Source organism: Cyanistes caeruleus, chromosome 11, assembly GCF_971803275.1.
Source record: "Cyanistes caeruleus chromosome 11, bCyaCae1.hap1.1, whole genome shotgun sequence".
Classification (NCBI taxonomy): Eukaryota; Metazoa; Chordata; class Aves; order Passeriformes; family Paridae; genus Cyanistes; species Cyanistes caeruleus.
The window spans coordinates 1,549,986-1,577,532 of NC_141711.1; the positions used below are offsets into that span (position 1 = coordinate 1,549,986).

Sequence of the window (27,547 nt, forward strand, 5' to 3'; positions counted from 1 at the left end):
AAGAAATCAAACTCAAACCTACGCCAGCACCCAAGAGAAAGCAGAGCTCCAAGACTTTTCTTTTCAGTCACTGATTACCAGGATAACCATTCCTAAGCAGTGCCACGGGTACCAACCAACTTGCTGAATTCCAAACCACGTACAAATAGCACAGAGAGGTTTGTACAGCTGCTCCAGCTGTGCCCAGGTCCCCTTACCTCATTGCATCCTGGATTATCCACAAGCTGATGGCTACTGGCATGGAGAGGCTGGCCAGCATTGACAGGATTCAGGACTACTTTGTCTCCAATGACAACCTGCAGAGAAGTGCAGCATCAGACAAATTTGCACCCTGAGAAAACCTTTTTTCTTTTTCTTTTTTTTTTTATGGAAGTGATGGGAGGAAATCACCTTTTTGCAGCCTGGAAGAGATGCCAGTCAGAATATTCCACCAGGATTCTGTCTGGTGAAGGATTTAGCTCACCAAACTCAGCCCCTGAGGCAAAAACCCCTATGCTACTGGACTCAGAGCCTTGCAGAAGAGGCAGACTGGGTTCTGGTACAGAAAGGGCTATAGGACAATGAGGCTGATTGATCAATTCCCCGTGTTTAGGTGCCAAATTTACCTGGCCTGAACCCCAGAGCACACTGAAGCTCATGACCTCCTGGTTGGAGGAAGATTCTGTACCCAAGTGATTCAGATGTTGCAAAAGAAGAGATTAAAATGGCAATGCACTGAAAGATTTCCCATCAACAGGAGCATTTCACTTCCTCATTACCTCACTCCTCATATCCAAAGTGATGACGAATCTTGATTCTGAGCTGACAACACTGAAAACCAAGATGCTAATTATTCCTTCCAAACCTCCTGAAGGAGCTCAACACTTCCTACCATTTTGAATTGAGCAGGAATTGTACAAGGCCAGCCTAATTAGGTCCCTTATTCCCTCCAATGTTAGATCATTCCACGTTTCCAAAATACAAGTTACCATAGCAATTTTCCTCCCCCTCATGACAGCATAGCAAAAAAAGGTTGTTCCTGCATCATCCTCACGCTCTGGGAGATCTGTGCATTGCATTAATTGCAAGACAGGCCTCCCCAAGGTGAGCTGAGCCCCAAGGGAGGAGTGAGGACCCCGCTGCAGCACTTACGCTGTCCCCGATGGAGCGCAGTTTGTAGAAGGGCTGGATGTAGAACCAGGAGCCTTCATTTCCAGCTTCGTCCAAGGTCACCCTCATTGCATTCTTCTCTAGCAGAGCTGGAAGCCTCTTATTTACTGTTAAGTATTTGTTACTTTTTAAGTGAAGCAGCTAGAATAAGAATCAGAGTTCAGTTCTAAGAATGCTCCTCTTCCTCCCCTCAACAACCCGAGCGTGCATGAGACAACTGCAAACTGAATTATGCACAAATATTGAGGGATTCGGGCACAGCTCCACACTCAGAGACACAAAACACCTCCAGTTAATCCAGTTAATTTGGACAAACACATGGAGATGCCCTCATCACTTACAACAACCTGTTCAGAAAAAGCTGGGTGAAATGCTGGGGACTGAGAGGCTCCTCCTGGTAAGAGACAGAGCTGCTCTTCTCTTACTTTGCTTGGTCTCACCCAACAGAAAATGTAACATTCTACTGATTTTCCTCCTCTGTGTCAGTTTATGATTTAACATTTCACTGTGAGAGGATATTTGGTGGTGTACACGTGCCACCTTCCAACAACTCTAATGAGGGCTCTAACGAGTATTTCTGAAGAAAACAATCAATGGTGACCTCAAAACCAAACACAATTAACCCACAATAAAAAACTGACCTCATCACAGACAGATAAAACACCCAGGCCCTGCTTCCCAGGATCCCACTTCAGAGCATGGTGAAACCTGGCAAAACTACAGACTCCTGAGCATCAGTTCCAGAAATCTGAAGTCCACTGAGCAGGGAATTTTCAACTAAATCCTGTCCAGCTTGCACAGATGTTCACAGCCTACCTGGATGACATTCCCATACTGGATGACTGTTCCCAGCAGTTTTCTGTTTTCAGTTTCATTCTGTTTCTTTTCCAAATCCGCCGCATGCTGAAATGAAAGGAGAACACTTCAGCTGCTGAGTGTTTTAGGAAAGGGGGCTTTACAAAACTCTCTTTTCTTCGAGATTATTTCAAAGGACTGGAAAAACAGTGAGCATCTGAAAGAGCCTAATTTCCTCTTTTTCCAGCTTTCAACAGCATAATTTCCAATTCCCTTTTTTACTGTTTGGGGAGATAGACACACATCATGTAAGTAACCTGTAATTTGGGTACAACTGGACAAAATTCTGGAATAAAGCATGAGATGAAAAGCTCAGACAAGACAGAAGGCAGATACCTGGGGAGGAAAGGTGAGTAAAGGATTGGTAACAACTCCAGCCAGGAATTCTATTTTCCTTTCTACTGACTTCTACACAAATTGAATGAAAGAACCTCAACTTTGATTCTGTGTTTTGCTTTGCCAGTGCAGGCTCCAGGCTGTGTTTTCCTGGGGACTCCAGTGCCCCTCTCTTTGCAGCAGGATCACTGGGAAGGCACATACAAATACCCACTGCAGCTCTGGATTTGAGAATTGCCCACTCCCCACAGCTGGGCTTGTGCTCCCTGAGCTGATGGATCCTCTGTGCCACAGCTGAGCATTCCTGCACCACTCTGCCAGAGAAAGAACAGGGAAAGCCCCTGCAAAAATGAATTATTATAAGGACACAAAGACCTAATTAATAATTAACAATGAGCCTCTTGCCATTCTTGTTTTAAAAGTGAGGTATTTGGCCCAGGCTGTTTTTAAACAATTTCATCTGGTAAAGAATTTGTCCTTCCCTTTACAGGAAGGATGATGTTTTGAATTAAAAACATCAATCTGTATTTGCTTTAACTGCTATAAGGAGGTGGAGAACAATTTAAAAGTGAACTTTTTAGGAGACTGAGCATCAAGGATTATGGTTTGGTTCTCAGGTCTCAAGAACTGTGGTGGGTCCAGGTTCCTCTTGGAGAAGACAAGTGCCCACAGTTCCTCACTACAGTCAGGTGAAGTACCTGGACAAAGGAGCAGCTATTTGCACACTCTTAGAGAATTTCACCTCAATCAAAACCTGCCATTTTCAGATGCTGTGCTAGGTATGAAACTGGCTTCTTACTCCAGGAGAACCTGAGATACAGCAGCTCTTTCAAATTCAAAATTGAAGGCAACACAATTTTCTCTGTATTACTAAAATACAACTTTTTTGCATGATTTCCAAGTATTCTGTCAAGAAAAGGTTCCTTCAAGACACCAGAGCCCTCCCAAATAACAGCACCCACAGCCAGGACTGCCCTGCCACACTGGGTGCCACATTTATTATAAACACAGGACATAATTTTTTTCTGTGAAAGTACAACTAGGACTTCAGATGTACTTCAAAAGCACCTCCCAAACCTGACAGTCCCTCCAGGAAAACCACTTTTCTGGCCACTAGATGTCAGCTCCTCAAGCAGCTCTGATGCTGCGACCACAGAGAGAGACAAGTGTCCCAGATTTTAAATCCCTTAAATGGCATTAACTTAAAATAACCTGACCTCAGCACGGAGCGCTCTGTGGCAGACAATAAATTCCATCAGCAGACAAACAGAAGCCAAAAAAGGCAAGTGATGATGATGAACACATCTTGCATCATCAGCTGCGTTGGAAACGCAATGCACTGATAAAGAAATCTCATCCTGGGCAGAGCTCACAGCTGTGAGCACAGGGCCTGAGAGCATTCCCTGTGCCAGCAAGTGGAAAAGGTGACCCATGGACACCCAGGACTGGCAGGAGGAAGTTCTGATATGAGTCATGTCCATGGGACACCATTATCTTCAAGCCCTGGGTCACTGCACACCTGATCCAGCCCATCAGACTTCGTGCCCAAGGGATGCTGATTAAATAAACCACAACAGAACTGTGAGGCACTCAAATCCATTCTCCAAACCAAGCAGGTCTTGGTGGGACATTTCTGTGCAAACATGACTGGGCTTACACTAATCCTGGAAAAATCCCATCCTGGAAAAATCCCATCCTGGAAAAACCCCATCCTGGAAAAACCCCATCCTGGAAAAATCCCATCCTGGAAAAACCTCATGCTGTACTTCCAGGACCCTGGCACAAAAGGGTCAGGTGAGCAGGGACAGGTCCCAAACACCCGTGCCAGGATGTACCTTGGGATGAGGAGACAACTCCACATGAGAATGTAATCCAGGGCAATTCCAAAGCCTTTTTTCTTCCCCATGTTGCAGTATTTAGACTATTTTCTGTTAAAACATGTGAACTCTCCCTTTTCCTGGTATCCCCAAGCAGCCAACCCCAGAGCCCCCATCACTCTGAACCTGCTGCCACAGCCTGCTTCCCTTATCAACACGAGAAACACGGCCCAGGTGAGGGAGCTTTGTGCTACCAAAATAGCTTTGTCCCTGCCAAGCTGATACTTTTGGGTTATAAATACATTTCTTGAAGCAGAAGGAGTCCACCAGTGGGTCTTTGTGAAGTGCAGGAGCGAGGCAGCCATATGGCAATCAGCAAGTGACACTCTCCTACGGGGCCATTTCGTATTCCAGGCTACAATGAGCTTAATATAGGCTTAAAGAACCTAAAAATATTTAGAATTGTAATTTTGACATGAAGTACTCCAGCTATGTAATTTTAACATAAACACTGAGTTTATTTAACTCTAAAGTCAACAGATGGTATTTAAGTTAAGTTGGCTTTTTTTTATATAGGAGCTCTAAAAACAGCAATCAACTGCCTTACTGAGTTTTCAGCTGCTGAATGTCAACATTTTACCCAGAAAATATTAAATACTGCAAGCTAATACGGAAGGAGAGGCTGTCTGGCCTTATAATTACTCCTAATTACCCATCAACCTTTCCATGTTTGAGCAGTCCCAATAGATTGATCAGACCAGCAGCTCTGATTTCCCAAGCTGAGATGCAGTGCCTGAGAATCCTCTGTGCCTTTGTTTCCAGGGTCCCTTTTTTAGGTTTTTAATGCCCAAAATGCTCCCCTGGAGCACCCTTATCGCTGCCACAGGTTAAAGACAAGAGCTCCCAGGGCTCCCCCAGTATCATGGACACAGCACTGGGGCACACAGACCTTGAGCAGGAGCAGGATGGGGTTCTGCCCACTTTCTGTGGCATGGACTGAGCCCAGGAGTGGCTGGAGCTGGGCCAGGGCAGGTCTGGGTTTGGAGATCAGGGAAAGGTTCTTCCCCCAGAGGTGCTGGCACTACCCAGGCTCCCCAGGGAATGGACACAACCCCGAGGCTGCCCGAGCACTGAACAACACTCCTGGGGACAGGGTGGGATTGTTGGGGTGTCTGTGCAGGGCCAGGAGCTGGGATGATCCCTCTGGGTCCCTTCCAACTCAGCTTTTTCCGTGATTTTGCCCAAAATCAGAGCCTGGAGACTTGGAGTGAAGGTCTCCAAAGGAATCTTGCACTGATTTATTCCCATGTACACTCTGTGTCTCCTTGCTAAGTGTGCCAGGCTGGCTGGAAATCCTCATTTAAAGCATTTTAATTATTTAATTAAAACTTATTCAATCCCATTTAAAGGCTGTGAGTGCTGGGGATACTCACATGCAGTTTGTTGAGCAGCACAGCATCCGTGGTGCTGTTGGCTCCTGGCTTTGCTGCCTTCCAGAACTGCTTCTGCGCCGAGTAGCGGTTCATGGGACACAGCTTGAACAGGCAATCTAGAAAAACATGGAACAAACACAGGGATGGCTACAGCCACTCAGAATCATCTGCATTCTTCCTGCTAAGGCTCTTCCAAATATTCCAGCGGCAAGGAGAGCTTTATAAACAAATTCCAAAAAGCTCTTGATCAGACAAATGCTTTTTTGAGCAACAGGAATGTTGCCCCATGAATGATAAAAACTAACTGCTGCTGCCAACATCTGATGCAAGAGCAGAAAATTTATAACTTGTCCCAGTCAAAAACGATACCAGACTAAAATGGGAACACGTTCCAGTGCTTTCCCAGGAAAACAGAGTTGGTTTCTGCACTTTCAGCTTGGAGTTTTTGTACTTCAGCAGGTAAACTCGGTCAGGTTGGGCAGGTTTTTGCTTTGGATTTTTTCACTGCTGCTGTTGTCAGTTTAGTTTTTAAATCAAATCCCTTCTATTGCTAAGGAAAACATTGCAAAAAAAAAAAAACCAGGAGAAACTCCTCACCTAATGAAGTGTCAGCAGCATAAAATACCCTCAAACAAAAGCCTGCACAAGCACAGACATTCAAGGCATGGCTTGAGGCACCATCAAACCCCTCAGGGTGTCAGCTTCTATACCCACTGCAGCAACACAGTTTACTTAATATTCTGCCTGGCAAAAGTCAGGAATCACAGCTCATTAGTCTTATTAAAAATACATTTCTGTATTAGAGATGCTAACTTATCAGTAATAAACCCACATGAGCTGCAGTGACTGTTTTTCCTCCTGTCGTCGCCAAGCAACGGAACACGCAGAAAAATAAATTCAGCTATTCAAAGGCAGCGCCTAAAGTAGCAGCTCAGAAGTTCAAACAAAGTGCCAGGAGAGGCAGGAGGCTGTTCCCAGCCTCTTTGGCAGCAGGGTGGATGGAAGGCTTCAGGCTCCTCGCTCCCAGAGCCTTTCTCCAGGCTCCTGGTGTATCCCTACGGCCCAGCCCCGCAATTCAGGAAGCAGCAAGGTGAGGAGAAACCCACCTGGGCTTTATCCTCAGAGCTGCTTGTTCATGGACACTCTGGATACACCTGATCAACCAGAAAGGGAGAAACCCCACGCTGGAGACAGGTCATGGCAGCTCTGCCAGAGGCTGAAGTTGCTGAAGGGGCTGAGACAGAGCTTGGTAATTTCACCTCTGGACGCTGTTTGAGATGGACACCGTCCTCATGCCTTTCCTCCCACCCATCCCCAGAGCACAGCAGGCAACATCCAGCACCTTTCACAGAAGGGCAGAGAACCCCAGAACGTTTGGGCTGGAAGAGATGATCTCATTCCAGGCTGGTGTAGCAGCCCAGGGCCGGCAGGAGCCGGGCACGGCACGGGGACCCTTGGACAGAGCGGCACTGGGGAAGGGCAGAGCTCAGGGCACAGCGAGACACATCTCTGCACAAACAGCTCCATCTCCATCCACACTGCCAGCCTGGGGCTGCTGAACCCAGGGAAAAGTGCAAACCACACTTCCCAGGTTTGTGCTCTTCACCATTTTTTCCATTCCCATCAGGATGATTCACGGAGATTGACAGCACAGCAGAGATTCAAAAAGCCACTGCGGGCTGGCACTTCGAGCTAAGACTCTGCATTGTAAGCAACACACCACTTATAAAATTTTCTATTTTTGCTTAAACCATCAGTTCACACAATGACAGCAATTAACACACAGAACTGCAGAGAAGAATTAATTGTATGCTAGATTTAGTCACAGTGCACTTCTTTCCATCCTTTTCAGTCAAGAAAGTTGTCAAGTTAGGCTTAACTTCCAAATTGTTAACTGCAAGTAACCCCCTCTCCTGCCTGAAGCACCCAGAGAGGGCTACAAGTGTTTGACCTTGTCCAGTGCAGGAAGGGAAAAGTGTTACATGTTTTCCTTAGGTTTTCTAACTAGTAACAAAGCTACAGATCTAAAACAGACAACAAAAAGCACCTAATATATTTTTTTTTTTGGTAGTATTTGTTCTATGAAATCTATTTCTGAAGTGGCTGATAAGTTCAACTTTGCCTTATTCACCTTCACATGGCCACCAAATGTATTTTGCTGCAGGTCAAACTAGATGAACTTTATGGCCAGAAGACTTTTAGATCCCCAGACCCCGTTGCATTGGATGTTTACAAAGTCAAGGATGTGCTGGCTGAGTACCATCGTGGTCATTGATCTGTAACCCACAGTCCTGATGACTGTGCAAGATAAACCCACACTTGTCAGACACCATCCTTATGGAATTTAGGTCTGTTTCTACAACAGGAGCCAAAAATCCAAAGCCAAAAATCCAAAGCCAAAAACCCAAAGCCAAAGCAGCCCAAAGCATCAGCTGCGTGCTCCGCTCAGTGATTCGAGCAGCTTTAGCCACATTGGAAAGGTGATAAATAAAGCAATTACTGCACAGTAACGACATCTTTTTATAGACTGTTTGTTGCATATTAACCAGGAAGGAATGCATTTTCCTTTCAGATCTTCATGATATACACTGAAAAATGGCAGAACTGCACAACGAAGAAGTATAAAAATAAAATACTACGTCACTGCTGATGAAATCGTGGTACATCGAGCCTGAACACCCAACAAAGGTCCTGCAGGAAAAAGGGATTGCATAATCCTCCACTACCCCATCAGGATGACGAATGCTCCATGGGCACGTATTAAATGTGCATTTCAAAGCTTCCCAGATAAATCCTGTTCTTCCGTCAGCGACCGCTCCGCGTGGAATGAAGCGAGGCTGCGACTGCTCCACGTGAGAGATGAATGCTCTCACTGGTGGGACATTCACAGCCCACGTGGGCCTCTGCCACCTGCAGCTCCCCGAAATATCCCAGCGAGGATTGGTTACCCTCTGCATGCACCAGCAAGGATGCTGGGAAGGCAAGAAACCCCCGTGTTCCCAAGTATTTTGGGGTTCAAGGAAGAGGAAAGCTTGCCAGCAGCGTTATTCCAACTGCCAAATCCTTCTACCCCATGCTTTCCATTTAGCTCTTCTCCCTTCCACATTCCCTTCTTGACTTGGCTGTGCTCCTTCCCAACCCAGCACACATTCCAAATTTTTCAACCCTTCCCTCCAGTCCAAGCCCAAGCAGCCACATCCCAAATGCCCAATTTTTGCTCTCATAGCACAGTGAAAAGCCTGACAAAGACTCAGCTTTTGCTTTTTCTTACAGTGGATGCCATCACATGGGAATTTAAGTCACATTTAGGTAGTACTTCAATAAGATTATTTAAAAATATAATGCAAGACTTGTCCAAAAATTGCAAATGCCAGGGTTAGAGAGGCTGAAATGATATGGAAAATGGAGTTGAGTATTTCAGAGCCCACCCAAGACATCATCACCACCTTTCACACAAAACTGCCTAGAAATATCTAAGTGAAACATTCCCATGCAATTCCAGTCTCCCTTTCAGAGGCTTTTCCCACAGTTTTGGGCATTAAGTGTGGCCATTATTTCAATTCTACCATTGGTCTATGAGGAGAGCTCAGAAAGCTCCAGAACAGGCACTGCTGACACCCAAAGCTCCACCAGGCAATGCCAAACACCTTTCAGAGAATGGCAAAGATCCATGGAATGTTTTGGGCTGGGAAGGACCTCAGAGCTCATCACCCCCTGTCCTGGCAGGGACACCTCCCACTGTCCCAGGCTGCTCCAAACCCCATCCAACCTGGCCTTGGACACTCCAGGGATGCAGGAACAGCCCCAGCTGCTCTGGGCTTGCTCTGCCAGGGCCTGCCCACCCTGCCAGGGAAGGATTTCATCCCAATATCCCATCCAACCCTGCCCTCTGGCAGTGGGAACCCATACCCCTTTCTTCTGTCCTTCCAGGCCCTTGCAGCCTCTCCCCTGTCTTTTCTTTCTTCAGGTGCCATCCTGGCTGCTGCCAGGGCTCAGCTCAGTTTTGGGGGCCCCAACCCATTTTCCTTCCTCTGCCCTTCCCCAGCACGCCCGTTCCAGAAAGATCTGGAAGCAGTTTCAGCTCCAGCCAGGCTGGTTGTGCAATCCACCACTCATCATTTTTTCCAAATCTCCACTGCCTATTTTAAGCACTTAGGAGAAGGTCTTCACCAACTTCTCTGCAGTTGGAGAGAGCAGGAATCAAATACTTCGCTGGCAACAAAAAGGTGTGTCGTTATTTCGGGTTTTAAACTCAGACTCTCCAAAATGCCAACTGAAGAAAGGTAAGAACCAAGAGAAATTACTCCCCCTCACAAAAATCATACTTTAGGGCGCTTTCAAATGAGGGAAATCTATAAAGATGAAGATCTTTAAATAAGTCACTTACAAATCCACTGAATATTTAACACCAACACAGCTGTTTCCTCATTACTTGGAAAAAACCAAACTCATTTTTGCACAGCAAAACTAAAATTAAAAGAAAACCAGCAATTCCCTGCTGAAATTTAGCATTTTCCCTTCAGACTTTTCTATACTTAGACCCCTGATATTTTCCCAAGGCCAAAGCCTGCTCACAGGAGAGAATAAACACACAGGTAGTATCTTGTTATTTTAAATATGAAAGAAGAGCAGCAATGAAGAAGCAACATAGCTGGAAATGATGGAGATACTGTAAATAGAAGTTGTTGACTTTGTATTAAGAAATTGCACAGCTTCAATACACTCACAAAGATGGAGCTCAACACGATGAGGAGTTTATTTGAAGACAAAAAGAAGACCTCTCTTGTGCTCAAATGCAGTATTTTCACATAGGAGACTTAGAGAATAATACAAAATGCATATATTCAATCAGAGACAAGTTTCACCTTTTCAGAAACCCCTGGATTACTCCATCATCTATTTCTATACTTCTGTTCCTTCTGAGATTTAAAATTAATAGATGACAGCCTAAGAGGCTCAAAGAATATAGAACAAAAGCAGCTACAGAAATGCGTTGATTATTAATCACTCCTGCATTTCCATGAAGAGGGAGAAAAAAAGAACCTGATCCTACTGAAAAGACTCTCTTTGTGATGAGAAGACATCCTTTCATTTTCAATTTGCAGTGAGCAGGCTCTGCTGGGAGCGCAGCAGCTCGGATCAGAACAGGGTTTTTGTGGTCCCAAAGGAGCTCCATCCATCCACAGCTCCATCCCAGCAGCAAACCAAACCCAGCCCCTGCTCATTTGGCCTGGTGGAAGAGCTCAGCTGAATTCCAACCTCGTGCTAACAACAGTTCTGCCATTGCACCAGTGGGGAAATTGAAGCACAGGTGAGCAGGGCATTGGTGTGGAACAGGGAAAGCTGGGGCTGCCCTGGATCCCAGCAGTGTCCAAAGCATTGGGATGGAACAGGGAAAGCTGGGGCTGCCCCTGATCCCTGGCAGTGCCCAAAGCATTGGGATGGAACAGGGAAAGCTGGGGCTGCCCTGGATCCCAGCAGTGTCCAAAGCATTGGGATGGAACAGGGAAAGCTGGGGCTGCCCCTGATCCCTGGCAGTGCCCAAAGCATTGGGATGGAACAGGGAAAGCTGGGGCTGCCCTGGATCCCAGCAGTGCCCAAAGCATTGGGATGGAACAGGGAAAGCTGGGGCTGCCCTGGATCCCAGCAGTGCCCAAGGCCAGGCTGGATGGAGCTGGAGCAGCCGGGGACAGTGGGAGCTGTCCCTGCCATGGGAGGGGTGACACTGGACAGGTTTTAAGGTCCCTTCCAACCCAAACCCATTCTGGGATTGCATTCCAGGCCCAAAGATCTCGTAGCAATCACATCCCTCTGCAGAGCAGCCCAATCGCTCAGGATTCAACCCCTGAACTAATTACATGACAAAATTTATTAGCGGTTTCTGCTGTGGTGACGTCTGGTACCTCCCTGCTTTGTGCTGCTGCATCTTGTGTTTCAAGGGCTTTCAATGCTTTGCTTTTTAAAGCAGAATAAAGGGGGAAAATCACCCTTGCAACCAACATTTAAATTGAGAGCGTGCACGATTTGTGATCTAAATATATTTTAATTTTTATGTTAAAATAACCACCCTCAACTCCTATCTGCAAGACACGAGGGTAACCACCCTCTTGCCATTATATTCATTTATGCAAAGGCCTACCAATGGGAATTACTGCTTCATTTGTTCAAGCTGTAACAACACAGGAAATAATGTAATTGTTATTAACTTGGAGCTGAGATATCAAAGCAAAGGAAGAAGACTGAACAGAGATTTCAGTGAGCGAAAAATTATCTACCTGGGAGATGGACACTGCATATCAATGTCTGCTAAACCTAAAGCTGACCTGAGAAATGCACCTTTAATAAACACCTTGTGTTCCAAAGAGTTCAGAACACACCAGTGTTTGTTTTATTTCTACACGTAACCTCTTTGGTCTCCTTCAAAAAGAAAACTGCTACTCGAAAAGAGAGAAATATTTAGACACTGGATATACAGGCAGTTCCAAAAGGAAACATTTGCAGGAAGGACCAGATGCTTTTTTCTATCTCTGGTACTGAGGGAAGATGCTGCGTGAAAACACAGAGCCAGAAGGGAGAGCAGCACAAGTAGAAAGGAAAAAAATCCCTAAACCTCACTGATTTAACTACAACATATCCCATCTGACATCCATTCAGGCTAAAAAAGCAAGGAAACCATTCCTCCCCCTGTCATCACCATGGATAAGGTGTCCCTGGATGGGCAATACTGGCTACAAGAGGTCTGAGAGGACAGAACAGAGGAGTTTTCTCAGAGGACACGGTGAATGCACCAGGTATCCCTGGAAGCATTAAGGTACAGCCTCATTTATGGACATAATGGATAACTTCAACCAGGAGAAGCTGCTTAAGAATAATCTCATTATAAATCATCAAAGCACCTTGATGGCTCCTGGCTAATAACAGACACAAGTCAGGAAAAGAACTCTTCACACTGAGGAGAGGGAAAAAGAGAGGAAAGATCCTCATGTGAGAGGTTCAGAGCTGCACACAATAATGTGAATTAACCCAGGATCCCAAGGAAGCTGCTGCTGAGTGTCTCTGTCTTAGCTCAGCTCCATCTCTGGTCCAGCATTAAAGAAGCCCTGAACAAGAGGTCACCTGGACAGACTGAAGGCCATCCCTTTCTCTCCCTCACAAGCGCTGAAAATCAATTTTTACACAAAAGGAGAAGGATTTGTACTTTATATCAAGGGAATTCAGCAAACTGATGTCGTATGAGCTCCAGAAGCAGTTTGAAGTAAATTGTTGTGGCTCTAGCCTTTGTCCCAGCCTGAGAGCTGGGTCCTTGACCCAGGAAGCCATTCCCAATCTCCATTTTAATAGTTTCCATGACCAATCTTCCTGTCACAACTCTCAGGACAGGAACCCTGTGACATTCCCTCCTCAAAATCTTTGCATCTTTTCAGTCTACATTTCACCCTGGCAGTAAATCAAAGTGTATTTATTTTCTGGCCAAATTTCATTTCATTTTGGCTGCTCACCCTTTGAATTTCACTCTCACGTTTCCTTCTTCACTTACTCCTGCTTTTCCAGATGAAAATTCCTGCTGAAAACGGGGCAGGAAGTGGGGGCAGGAGGCAGGGAAAGCTTGGACAGCCTGAGCACAGGAAGAACAAGGAAGATCAAATTTCAAAACCCCTCTGGAAGCTTCAGTGTTGACCAGCATGGAAAGAATACTGTCGTGCCATTAGGCAGAGCTGAGTGAACAGCAGAATAAAAGTCACTTCTATTTAAAAACATTTTGTGTGCGTGTCACAAGGAATGAACCACCACAGCACCATGCAGGAGAAAAGGCAAAATTTTTCAGCTGCTCAATAAAGCAGCTCCATTTTCAACTCTTAAATGGATTTGGCTTAAAGAAAAACTGCATTGCCAAAAAAAGATGTAAGGAGATTAAATAAATATTTGATAATATTATTGAGGCCTTGGTTGGAAGAATGGAAGGAATAATAAAATTGAATTTAGTGCTTCCATTTCTCTTAGGCTAATGAAGCAATTGGGATCCTTTGCCTGAATTGCTTATTTGTTTCTTTCCTTCTGCACCAGGTACTGCCTCCTGCAGAATTCCAAATGCAGGTTCACAGGGCTGGCAGCCCCTTGGAGAGCTCCCTTGGCTCATCCCTCCCTTCCAAGGGCACAATTAGCTCCGTTCCTGGCATAAACACCTGAAGCACTCCACTATTTCTCTATCTAACCTATTCATTTTTACAGTTTCATGCCATGATTGTCCTCCCTCTCCACATGGACATGGCAGAAGAGAACTCCTTTCTCTCCCAGCAGTATCTGAAGGCTCCTCTGTCCCACAGCCAGAGATGCAAGACTGCTCAGTGGCATTCCTGCCCATTTCCCTCCTGGATCTTCTCTCATACCTTTCTGAAAGCACAAGAAACTTCACTTGAGGCTCTGCCAAAAAGCAAAACTGGAAAAAATAATTACTGTTCTTTAGCAATGTTTCTTTTTCTGTCTTTTCCAAGAGAGCAACTGCACTTTTTGTCACAGCACAGCGCTGGCAACTCCTTTTCTAAACACAGTTCCCACACCATGGATGCTTCCCTATGGCACTGCCACGTGCCCACCCTGCTCCTCTCTGGATGCAGCCAGCTGAGAGCGGCCTCTGACAGATTCTGAGTGGATTCCCAAGCTGGTGTCTCCTCTGCAGAGCTCACACCAGCTGTGACCAACACTGTGGGCAGACATGGGCAGCACCCAGGAGGTTTCAGCTGCCACAGATGTTCAGCCTTCCAGAAATTGGCTTAATAAAGGAAAGATAAATGGAAAAAAACCCAGGCCTGCCTTAACTATAGGAAACAACACCCTGGAGCTGAGCAGAGCCCTGCTGTGCTGTATTCCCAGGAAAACCCAGCAAAACACCACTGCCCACATCTGCTCCGAGTCTGGAAGTTTTATTCCTTGCTTTCTGTTGCTGGGCTTGAGACTTTCACCTCCTGAAGGCCTCTCCTTTCTCTGCACTTTAAACAGTCCCCATCCTTTCTGGCAGGAGCCCAGAGATGCTCTGCTGAGCCCTATCAAGTGATGCAGCTCAATCTGTCCAAGCTCGCTCCGGCGCTGGGCGCTGCTTCCCCTCCCGGGAACACAGCACGGAAAACGCCAACAAATCATGCAGCTAATTAAAATCTGGCCTCCAGAACGTAATCTTAGCACTGAAGGCTGCACTCTGGAAGTCATTTTAATAAGCAGGTTATGCTGACAAGGTGTATATACCCTGTAAACACAAGTGCTGCCATATATTGCCTCTGCAGCAGCAAAGCAGAGCGTTACAGCACCGAGTAAAACAGCCAGGCTCTTCTGAAAAGCACAATATTCCAGTCTGACAGCACTTCAGAGTTCAGCTGTGCCAGCACCGCTGCTGAAACACAATCCCCAGCTTTAGAGATCAAAAATGAAAGTGGAAAACAGTCCCCAAAGCAGCAAAGCAGCCCCTTGCAGGCAGAGCCCAAGAGCTGTGCGTTACCAAATAAGGGAAGCGAGCGGAGGGAGCCAAGGCAGCCGAGCCCCGCTGGACCGGGACGGCGGACAGCTGGATCCCAGGGATGGATGGGAAGCAGCCAGCCCCGCTGGGCTGCGCTGCAGATGGCAACAACAAATGTTCTGCAGCCCTGAGAGGAAGAGGAGCCTGCCAGGACAGGGCTCAGGCACTCACCCCACGGGCAGCACGTCCTGGGGGTGGCAAAGCCAACAGGCAAACCCGTGACACGGTGTGACACGGTGTGACACGGTGTGACACGGTGTGACACGGTGTGACACGGTGTGACACGGTGTGACACGGTGTGACACGGTGTGACACACACCATGGGGCACTTGAGCCATACCTGAGCACCTGGGAGCCACAGAAACACGAGGTTGGAAGAGATCTTCAACATCCAGTCCAACCCAGCCCCAACACCTCAACCAGACCACAGCACCGAGTGCCACACCCAGTCTTGACTTAAACACACCCAGGGATGGTGACTCCACCCTCCCTGGACAGACCATTCCAGTACTTTATCACTCTTTCAATATAAAACCTTTTTCTAAAGGTTTAGAAAATCCTAACCCAAATTTCCCCTGGGGCAGCTTAAAACAAATCCTGCAAAGACAATCCCAGCTGCTGGGGATGCTCCGTGTGTCCCACGGGGGTGAGACTCACCTGCTGCACGGAGCCAAGCACCTCCACACAACACAACACAACACAGAGCTGCTAAAGGGAAACTGCTTCTTTCTCACCTTCAACTGAGCTGCTGTTTTCTCCTCTCTTTTTTAAACCCAGGGATGTAACTCTATTTTTGCCTGCTCTGCTAGCTCATTGTCTTCCATCAGAAGAAGCAGAACACGCTATCTCCATCTCAGGGATGTTCTGTGCATGCTCCCAGTGTGAGCCTTCTGCAGAAATAAACACTTTGTTAACTTGCTGCCTATTTTCCAACAGAGAGAGCAGCTTCTCTGGCTCTTTGTTTTCCCACAGCTGATTATCCCCCTGGAGAACAGGCTGCAAGCACCCACAGGAACACCAAAAATTCCTGGGAAAAGCCAGAGTTAAAACACACCTGCAAAGAAAACCACAAGTTTCATTTCTTAAACTCCATGCCCAGCTACGAAGCAAAGAAGTTCTGACTTCTGCTGACAATGCCTCCCTTATTGCCCCAAAATCCTGGAGACAACCAGTAAAAAGAATATCCTGTGTGTGTGCATGAAAACTCTACAGAAAATAAATGTATTCAAGCTGCTTCAAGCTACAGCTATTTAAAAACTTCCTTTTCCACAAAGAACAATAATTAGGTATTTTCACTGTTTTCAGCCATCTTTCAAGCTGCCTTACTGACACAATGGTAACACATGAATCAGTGAGGGAGAAAGCTGGATTCAGAAGTGATGGATGAAGGATTATTAAGTAACACCAGCTGCACCACTGAAGGCATCCTACACTCACATCCACCCAGAGCCAGCAAAGAGTCATCTTGGCTCACAAACACCACCTCTGTCACTAGCCTCAACACAGAAATAACCTTCCAAGTGCAGAAAAATGAACTGAAATCTTCTTTTAACAGAGCCTGCTCCTTTCCCTTCTCTTCCTTCATTTGTTTCAATCGCTGTCTTTATTTCCAATTATTAATTGTATCATAATTGCATTAGAACTGCTCGCTGGTTGTGTCAGGTGATCCAGTCTCTACTTCCAGATCTACACCAGTTTTCTGTCTTGATTTGCAGGATTTCAGGTTGCAGATTCATTTAAACAGGTTTCAGACAAGTTTTCCTTTTCTGCACAAAATCCTGGCATTCAGAAACAGCAGAATCGACCCAAAAAAAAAAAATCTGATTCGGTCCCACAGATTTGATAATATCAATTTACAACTGTGGGTGTGCAGAGCAGGACAGAGGCACAGAGCAGGAGGTGAAACCCTCTGGTGGGGATGTGCTGGGTCAGCATGAAATGAGACATTTCAGTTGTGCCCAAAGCAGCCACACTCCAATTTACACTCAAATTTAGTCCCACGGACAGACCTAGCCCTGGTGGCTTCACAGCCACCTTGGAACATTCCAAGAGCTCCTGGAGCCCTCTCTGGCTCTGCTGTAAATTCAGGGGGAGTTCTCAGGACTTCACCACACCTGAGTGGTGCCACTTCACCCCTGTGGAGCCACTTGCTGGTTCCTGCCTCTAGAACCCAGCTCCAGGAGGGCTCAATGCCAGCTCTCCCATGCAGCTGGAGAACAATGCTGCCCAGATTTATGACTCCAGAGCAAAACTGCAGCAGCACGAGGTTACAGAGGACTCTGTTACTCACCTGCAGACCACAGGAATAATTTTTACCCACAGCAATTCCAATCTTTGGGAAAAAAAACCAAGATTCTCAACCTCTCAAATCCAATAAGCAACTCCCACGTGATAAAGCAGACACAAGTTAGGAGATCTGGATTGCAAATGTCCTTGGTACTAGAGATGCTCCAAAAAATAGGTTCAGAAATAACTGTTTCAGCTAATCCCAAATGAAACCAAGAAAACTGATGTTATCCAAAGGCTCCATCATGGAAAGTGCCAATCCTGATTAAATATCTGAACCTTATTCCAAGATAAATGGTACAAACAGAACAAAAATTCCCCTCAAAACATCTGAAGATATGGAAGTTACGTTAAAAAAACCCAAAAAACTACATGAAAAAGATGTGAAAAGCTGATTATCTGCAGTTTCCTGAACTCTTCCATCTGGATGAGCACTTAGGACTTTCCACGTATATTTCCCATGTTACTGAGGACACCACTAGGAGCAGGGAGGTAAATTTGTCTGCCAAGCCTCTGGACTTTGAAAAGGTGAACTTCACGATACCAACCATGCCTTCTCTTTGTCCTCTGAAAATATTCCAGAAGCCTGCTACTCTTCCACTCAAAAACACAAACTGCAGGTTAGGGATTTGCAGAATGAATCCATTGTTTTTTATTAATGAGCACTTACGATACTACACGTAAGTGAAATGAGAAACTTCTTCAAGAGAGGATCTAAACAAAAGATACTGGCTGGCACAAACTCAGTGAATTGTACTGCCACGACCCCCAGCTCGTGCAGAAACAGAGAAGCATTAATGAACAGAAGTTCATTAATTAAGTGGTGCCCTGGGGCAGCACCTCCACCCTGTAGATTTCCCCTCCTGCTCATTCAAAGAGCTCTGAAAGCTTTTTTTTACAAGGTGAAGCCATTGCAAGTATGGTTAAAAATGTGACAAAAACTCGGTGTTTGAGGAGAAACAGATGAGCTGCTGGAAAATCACGTGCACTGCAGAGCCCTTTCTGAGCCAAATCACTTCTGTGATGCTGTGAGAATAATCCTGTACTTTTTACAAGGCAATATTGAGGCTGGAAGTGTGACAGCAGGTCAGAGCAGGGACAGAGCCGTGCTGCACACAGGGATGGAACAGATTTGCTATTCCAGCCCTGAGCTGCACTACTACAGACACTGCCAAATGTTGTAATTTTCATGCACATTATCTCCATTTCTTTGATGTAACATGTCTGGAAAGTTGTCATCAGCTTGCCCACACTCTCAGACACCGTGTCCCACGTCTGGGGACACAAATGACCGCTAAATTGAGAAAGCTCCCAGCCTGCACTCCAGGGCTGCTCGTGGATTCTCAGTGACTTCAAGCACCCCAAGCTCACCCCAGAGAACAAGATTTCCTTACCAAACATCCCTGCATGGTAATTTTCCTAATAAATACAAACAGCTGCTGAGTACAAGCTTTAAGCCATATGCCTGTTACATGTACACAAATCAACTTTTTCACTAAAAATATTTAAACTGAAACTGTTGATAAACCCACTGTGATGGAGCAGATGGATCTGTCAGTTCACCATCAGAACACCCTTTTGCTAGATCAAAACTTTGCAGGGGACTTTTCAAAGAAGTAACAGATGAAAAATCTGCAGAGGACTTTCAAGGAAATCACAGAGTTGTTCTGCACACCTTGAAGGGGCAGAATCACAGAATGAACTGGGATGGAAAAGACCTTTGAGATCAAGCCCAACCTGTGACCTAACACCTCCTCATCAACTAAACCATGGCACTGAGTGCCACATCCAGTCTTTTGCTCAATCAGTTTAAACAGTGTAGAAATGCACAGGGGATGGAGGAAGAACTTCACTAAACCCAAAGGTCCACCAAGGCCACCATGCCCAGGAGATCTTCACCTCCTCCCTCCCAGCAGTGCAGGGAAAGCTCCAGGCATGCCCACAGAGCACCCCAGCTCTCCCTGAGGAATGCAGGAGCTCAGGGCAGCAGGAGCTGCCAGGATTGCTGCAGGATCCTCCCCCAGGGTCCCCAGGCAGCTGGCTCCTGCCCACTCCCACCCCACGCTCTCCTCCATGGCAACCCTTCCATGCACACCGGGGATTTGGGATGATTGCTGCCAGCTCAGCCTCGCACCGCGGGCACCAGCAATCGCTGCACAGCCAGGGCAGCCCCCCAGCACCCCAAAAAACTCCAGCCACAGCTGGACTGGCTCCAGGAGAAGCCCAAAATCCCTGCCTGGCAGCTGGCACCCAGCACAGCCAACCCTCACAGGAACCTTCCTTTAACACTGCTCCTTTCCCTTCTCTTCCTTCATTTGTTTCAATTGCTGTCTTTATTTCCAATTATCAATTGTATCATAATTGCATTAGAATGCTTGCTGGTTGTGTCAGGTGGTCCAGTCTCTACTTCCAGATCTACATCAGTTTTCTGTCTTGATTTGCAGGATTTCAGGTTGCAGATTAATTGAATCAGGTTTCAGGCAAGTTTTCCTTTTCTGCACAAAATCCTGGCATTCAGAAACAACCCAAAACACGTGAGCTCCATCACAGATGGGTAAAGAATTCCTGTGGACCCATGTCTGAGGAAAAGGTTATTCCACTGGGCACCTTCCTTTCCCAATCATCACAAATATCCAGTCCCTGTCATCTATTCCTACATCCTCAGGCTTCTGAGTGTTAAACAGGGATGAAAATCCTGACCACAGCCACGTGCTTCCTTCCTGTACAGTTCACTCGTTCTGCTTTGTGTGTATTTACAGGGTTTGCTCAAGAATTCCCTTTGTACATGTAGGCCACCTGACTGCTTCAGGAAAAGCTCTGTCCAGAACCAACTTTCTCCACACCATTCCCAAAGAGCCCGAGGACATAAACAGCACAAGGCAAGCCTTGCCCTTGAGAACATTTAGTGCTGTACAGAGGAACTCAGCATTTATCTGGAACAAAAATCTAGATAAGCTTAGCTTTACACTCACAAAATAATAATATTTGTACACAAATGTCCTCCTTTCCACTTACCAATATCAGGGCACTATGCCTTTACACTTCAAAAATCTAAATATTGGAAGTGTGGTTTAAATTAGCACAGTGCACAAGATACTGCCAGTGAATTATCCACCAATAAAAACCACCTTTGGAGGCGGGAGAAGCTCTGGGAGCTTCCAACACGCGCCACAGAACAGATATTCAAAGTAGCTGAGTCATTGTGGTTTTCTGAAATGAGCCTCCAACCAGGACTTGAAGGAAGGAACATTCAGTGACAGGCACTTCAAAATCTCTGACAGATAAAAGTTTTTCTTTTAAAGTTCCTGAGTTTTTCAGTCTAAGGCTGCAGCTTCTTTACTTCACTGGTTTTTTCCCTTTTATTTTTGGTTTTTGAATACTTTGATATCCAGCTCCCAACACAACACTGAACTTCAATCCTGCATTAAACATCAGAGCAAGGACCAGGCTCAGCAGACTTCTAAAAACCCAGAGCAGACAGGCAAATCCAGAAGTTTCTGCACAGAAAAGGTACAAGAAAGAGAACAGCAAATGTAAACATTGGAAATACCTGGAGGGAACACAAGGTACAGCGAGAGGGAATTAATTCAGTGTGAGATGCAGACTGCTCCCCTCAATCCCTTCCTGCTCTTAGGCAGGAGCAAACCTCGGTGGAGGATCACAAGATCCTCAGTACTGCACAAATGTAGGCAGCCATCAGGTATGAAAATAACACTGAAAGCTCAAAGGAAGGAATTTCTGCTCAGAAAAATCCCCTGTACATGGAAAGGGCCTGAAAACAACCAATTTTTATGATTTTGTTTTTTCCCCTCCCAAAGAACTTTACTTTTTCTCTGAGGTTTAGGGTGGTGCTTTTTTTCTTTTCTGCTGAATTTCAAAAACTTGGCTATTTTAATATTTTTTCTCAGTAAGGGATTCACGGTGAAGCTGGAAAAACAGAATATTTTCTCCCATTCAATTCTGAACATTGTTTTACTCATCAGTGGGAAGAATAAGAACTCCACGTGGACTCCACATCTCAAAACCTTGCTAAGGATTTTTCCTCCCATCCTTACAGGATTCCCTCTCCCCACTGAGTGGGTGCAGAGGCAGCACAGGGAACTGTGACACCCCTCTGGAAACACATCCTGAAACAGCTCAGCCTCAGCCCAGCTGCAGGGTTTCCTCTCAAACACTGCACAGAGGCAAAGAATTCATCACATTTCTTCCCTTTACAGCTCTCCTTGCTATTCCTCTGCCTTCAAGGTCCTCCCAATACTGCTCAGCACTGAGGACTGGGAACACTGAGCAGCTCTGGTGATGCCCTCTGGTCTTTCAAGGTAACTGCACCTAGATACTAAAAAAATAAATAGGAAAACACATCCTGTTATTTTTGCATAAATAAAAAACTACAAATTCAATGTCAGCCGTGATATTAAGATTGAAAGGAGCTGCTGTGAAGTATTAGTGGACAGTCATAGCATAAGCTACTACAATTAAATACAAAATCATCTCTATATACTGTATTCCTTTCTCCTACAATGTTTATTTGTTTATGTATACATATAGAAATGCACACTTGAACCTGTAAGGAGACTGAAATACAAATAAGCTGTTAAAGCCCAGAGTGCTCTGCAGGCAAGTTCTGATCCTAACGCAGAATTATCATCTGTCAAGTTGCCCAAATCTTCACAGAACACAAAAACTTGCAGCACATGACAGGCTGCATATGGAAAAAATTATATTTGGGATTAAAACTTATAGATCATATTTGAAGGATCTTCTCCTCATTGTCATTCTTCATGACCAAAGCCATCTGCCTGACAGGGAGTGGGAGGAAAGAAATTCTTCACTTATTTTAAAGCTTGTCAATGCCAACCAAGAACGTTATTTGTAAAATCTATATTTCCTTCAGATATACCTCCAGTGCCCAAGGCAGGAGCTCAGGGTGCTGCCACTGCTGCTCACTGAGGATGCACTGTGCACTCTCTCCACAGAGAGACAAACACACAGCTCTCAGTCCCCAGGAAAATGAGGTGAGCCAGTCACCCTTACAGCACCTCCATTCCTCATCACTTTTTGTGGCCATCACCTGAGTATGGGACATGAGAAAATGCACTTCTGAAGCTCAGAACAAAGGAAGTCCACACTACCTCAGCAAAACTGCACAGAAGTGTTGGCTCCAAAAAGCCTCTTTGCTCAATCCAGGTGTTAAGACATGAGCAAGAAGTCAAAGGCACCTGGATGCATCTGCCACAAAACCCCAGTTAAATGCACATGAGAGTGCTGGAGCCATTTGTGACCACACAACATCACAGATCCACCACTTGGTGCTTTCCTGGAGGCCTCTGCTGCTGGAAAATCCAAGCTGTGATTCTGGATTGGATTTCCAAATGGAGCATTTGCCAGATCAGCACAGCAATTCCTGCTTTTGGGAGGAGTTTGGGGAAGCACCAAAGCAAACAGCCAGGTCTTGTCCTCCCCTTCAGAGGGCTGCAGGGGGACTGCACTCTTCCTCTTCCCACACTGCTGCTGCTACACTCTAATAATGCTGAGATTTATTCCTCCCTCTCTGACAATGGAACACAGGAACAGGAGCAGCTGTGGGCTGGAATTCCCAGCCCAAACCAGCCCCTTTGGGCTGGCTCCCAGCGTGCTGGGCCACCAGCAGCCCAAACCTCTGCCCCTGGGGCTGGCCAAAGCCAACTGCTGCTGCCTGGAGATCACGTGCTGCTCCAAAGGGGAGGAAAAGCATTTTTGCAGCTCTAGCTCAGCTTTTTTTCCATTTCAGGATGGCTGCTCCCTCATCCAGCTCCCTCACTTCCTCATGCCTGCAAGTTCTGTGTTTATTTTTTCCTTGTATAATTTTTAACCTCGACAAATAAAAGGGTTGACATTCACCAAATGCAAGGTCTAAGTGCTACCAGATTGCTTCTGCTCTCTGTATCCTCAATAAAACCCAGCTCAGGCATCACTCTTCTGGTTCAGGCAGGGGAGGATCCTGTATCAGGGCTCTCTCAGTGGTTTCTCTGCTGTCAGCAGAGCTTGCAGGAGATTCCTTACTCTGAACATCTCACTGAGAGCTACAGAAAGGCCACAACACAAGAAGTTGTGTTTTCACTGAACTTCTGTGCATTACATAACCAAAACAGATGATAATTGCCAACACTGAGGGCTCAGGGCTGACTATTTTCACAAATTAGGAATGAAGAAGTGTTAGCCCTAACACCTAAGTCCCTCTCTGACTGAGTATTTGTTCATTAGAATAAAATTTTCAAGGAACACTGCACTCTGTGTCAATCTGTAATGGCTATTCTGGTGTCTCCACACTCAAGTGAGACATAAGGCTTCTTTTACACATTTGTCAGGGGCCACTAAAGCTAATCCAGGATTTTTGCAGCTCCCCACCCCCAGCCAGCCAGTTGCCAAGCAAGGAAACAAACAGTTTATTCCTAAAGATCCAGTCAGGTGCTTTTCAAGACTGACCTCAAAGCAGCAAACTCCTCTGCGGATGGCAAAAAAATGCAAAGCAGTTTTCAGAGACAAGAACCTTCACCAACAGCTCACTTGTTTCCTGGAGTTTGGATCCCAAACTCTCAAGCGAGGCAGGAAAGCCTGGAGGTTTTTGTGCACTCAGTGCAGCACTGGCAGCTCCATCCCCAGCCAGCAGTGAGGAATGCAGCTGCAGCTGCCAGAACTGCAGCAGAGCTGAAGGACAGGGATCACACTCAGCTGTTGACACATCGAGTACCACACTTCATCCTGGGGGATGAGTCCAGATCCTGCAAGGAGAAGGGCAGAACATTCCAGCAGTGTGGGAAGGGAGGAGGAGGAGGAAGATGTGAGTGGCACAGAGCGTTTGCTGATGGCACCTGGCAAGGGCTGGCTTCCCTCTCAGCACATTCCTATGGCTGGCTCTGCCTCACCACCTTCCTCCTGACTGCTCTCTAACACCAGCACTCACAGCTTTACCTCCCTGACACACCACCACTGCAGGCAGGACTCCTGCTCAGGCTGCCCAGAAAACCAGAAGTGAAATTATTTAACTTCTGGGTTGGGTTCCTCCTGGACTAATGACTTCCACGTGGCACTTGGACACAGCACCTGTAAGGACTCCTAGATACGGGTACTCAGCGTATTTATTTCTTATCTTCTTACATAAATAACCCAAACTGAGAATATTTTTGAATTTTAACTGATTTTGAAGCATAAAGCCTTATTATTTAAGTGAAATAAGTGAAGTCTTTAGTGTAACTTTCTGCTTCTGCAAGCAGTAGAGAACTTTGCTGTGTCCTAAAAGCAGGAGAAGGGGAATGATACAGAACAGACTGAAGTTTGACACAGATGAGCTCCCCAGGGGTGTCACAGCACCTTCATCTGCTCCTCTGAACAACCAAACACCTCATGACCACAGCAAGTCAAGGCACGAGAGAAAATCAAACCTGGCCACAGAGAAACGTCCAGGGGAAAAAGCTTGAGAGGCCAGATGTGGTTCCCTAAAGCTTACTGGGGAAGGCAGACCTAAAAACAGAACTCCTGAAGCATCAACATGCAAATCTAGATGTGAATTGGAGGATCCAGCAGGATCACACCTTCCCTGAGTGCTCCTCAGGAATCACCAAGCCAAGAGGCTGTGCCTGAGGCTCAGCCCTGCAAGTGTCAGCACTTCCAAGCTGAAAATGCTTTTCTGAACCAAACCTGAGTGAGTTTGGCACCAAATGTTTGTGCTTCCACACATCCAGCACAGCCCACAGCTAAGTCCTGGCAACGTCCTTAAGCTGCTTTTGACTGATCACAAGCACTTTTAACTTCAGCTGCAAAGCCCTGCCGCAAGAGGTGATGATCCACTGCTATCTCAAACTCACTGAGTATCAAATTCCAAAAGCTCCCCAAATTGGGAAGCATCTTTTAGATAATTCTTGTCTAAAAAAACCTTTCCCCGTGTATTTTGGTGTCTTGAGCACGCAACAGCAGGTGAACACAGCTCCAGAGAGCTCCAAACACAAGTGAAGGACAGACAGCCCACCCAGCCTTGCCTATTTTGTATTTTTTATATTTATACACAAATAACAACTTGCATATAAGAAAACAATAATTCATCACAGCCCCCATACTGCAAAGAAACAAATCTTTGGCTCTGGGTTACCAGTGCTGGATAAAATCTCACCCAGGGCCATGTCAGTGAGCCTGGGCACAATAAATTCACTCTCAGAGGGGTGTTCAGGACCGCCAGCAGGATTTTACACCCCACACCTTACCTGAGCCTCTCCCTTAGTGTCCCAGCACTTTAGATAATGAGTGTACAGCTCAAGATGTTCCCAGTACCTGGCAGACTTCTGTCCTCTCACACAGGGTTTTTTTCCACACAATTTATGACATTATCCATCTGTCTGCATCCTTCTGAACAAGTGAGGCTCCGTCCTCTGCAGAGCACTGGGGCTGTGCTGGCAGGAACACACCAGCCACCCTCACCTGAAGGTCCTTTGGAAGCACCTGGGATTGATGAGCATCCCCAGCATCCCATTCCTGCCAGTTCTGAACAGACTCTGAGAGCCTTCCAGAGGGAACAGAGCAGAATAAATGGGGTGCACAGAAAAACACACTTGACTACTCTAAATATTAAGCCACAAATGTTAATAACTTTGCTATATTAAAAGATAGGCACCAATGTCACCCCACCCCCACAATTCATCAAGGCATTTCACTCCCTTGGGCTCTTGTGACTAAGTATAATATTTCATTAAATATCCTGTTCATACTGGCTTATGTACTAGGGAACACACTAATTTTAGAAAACTGATTAGCTAGTTCTTTCTAACCGAATGTTATTGTAGCTAAGGTCAGATTTTGCACTGAAACTATGGCAACAAAGCCACAGTATTCTTTTGTCTACAAGGTTGGGACCAGGTTTATTAACAGAACTGCTCTACTTAATAGCTCAGCACTGCTTTTTGGCAATCCCTTCCTCGATCCTACCTGAAACACCCTGAGCTTTCCACGGGGAAAAGGCTCAGACCCGCAAGAGTTGACAAAGAATAAATATTCAAAAGATCATTTTGCTTATTTCTTCGATTTTAGGACACAAATTTAGGACAGTCTTGTCCCACACAGAACTGATGAGGACAGAACTGCCACCCACATTTGCAGATGGACCAAGAGCACGGACCAAACTTCTCCCCAGGAGTTCAAATAAATCCCCCTTCCTTCCTCTGCTGTACCTGAACCAACAGATTGGCTTTCACACAGCGTTCCAGTTATGCATATTAATGGCACTTTCTGCTTCAAAGGGGCTTTGCTCTGCCTTCATCTCCACGCAGAACATCCCAGATGAAAGCACCTAAAACCCAGAAGTTGGCAGACAGCTGTTTGGCCACAGAGCAGCAGGAAACCAACACAGCCCAGCCAGTCTCTGCAGCCTCCCAGAGCCAGCTGCTCACTGTCCCCAGCTGTCACCGAGCCACACAGACCCCACTGATCTCAGTACCCCACCAGGGGCACTCAGAAAATCCTCAGCACCTTCATGAAGCCACTAACTCCAGCCAGTCTTTTATCTCTGCTAAGCACATCAACACACAATCCCCAAAGGGTTTGGGGTGGGAGGGACCTTAAAGCTCATCTCATTCCCACCCTGCCATGGCAGGGACAGCTCCCACTGTCCCAGGTGCTCCAAACCCATCCAGCCTGGCCTGGGACACTGCCAGGGATCCAGGGGCAGCCCCAGCTGCTCTGGGGAACAAAGCACCACAGAGCCAGGATGTCTTTGGCATACCCTGGAACTCCATCACAACTAATTTCTGACTACACCACAAACTTGTCTGGCTCCACAGGCCAGTAAAGAACCTGCAAGGGATGCAGGAAATTAAATAAAAACAGCTTTCCAATTCCCTCTCTGAGATAAAAAAGCCCAGCCAAGCTTCCCTTTGATTCCTGCACCCCCTGCTCAGGGTGTCCCAAGCCTTAGCAAACTTGTCTGCATGAAAAAACAACACTTCCAACTCCCCAGCTTTTTTTAAACACCTAAAATGTTGCAGTGACAATTGTCCCCAACATCTGCTTGCACGTAGGCTGCAGTGGGCTCAAGTTTCACAATTCAGAGACAGGATTCAGGATTTCTTCATCTTATAAAGGGCAGCAAATTCAAATGTGCACGAGCAGTTGGCAGTTTTCTAGTGCAGCTCTATAAA

The 27,547-nt window shown here is 46.1% G+C and overlaps 1 protein-coding gene across 24 annotated transcripts in view; it reads right to left on the bottom strand.

Moving 5' to 3' along the window:
• The window catches only part of ITPR1 (inositol 1,4,5-trisphosphate receptor type 1), a 159,353-nt gene that overhangs the window by 107,891 nt on the left and 23,915 nt on the right, over positions 1–27,547 (bottom strand). For 23 of the 24 annotated variants that reach the window (XM_086846201.1, XM_086846198.1, XM_086846206.1 and 20 more), the window contains 4 exons: positions 5,591–5,706; positions 1,966–2,052; positions 1,132–1,290; positions 198–296 (listed from right to left, as the gene is read on the bottom strand). In XM_086846201.1, coding sequence (XP_086702327.1) covers positions 198–296; positions 1,132–1,290; positions 1,966–2,052; positions 5,591–5,706 — 461 coding nt within the window. Of the gene's footprint in view, positions 1–197; positions 297–1,131; positions 1,291–1,965; positions 2,053–5,590; positions 5,707–27,547 lie in introns of those variants that run through there. The other variant, XM_086846210.1, reaches the window with a different exon arrangement.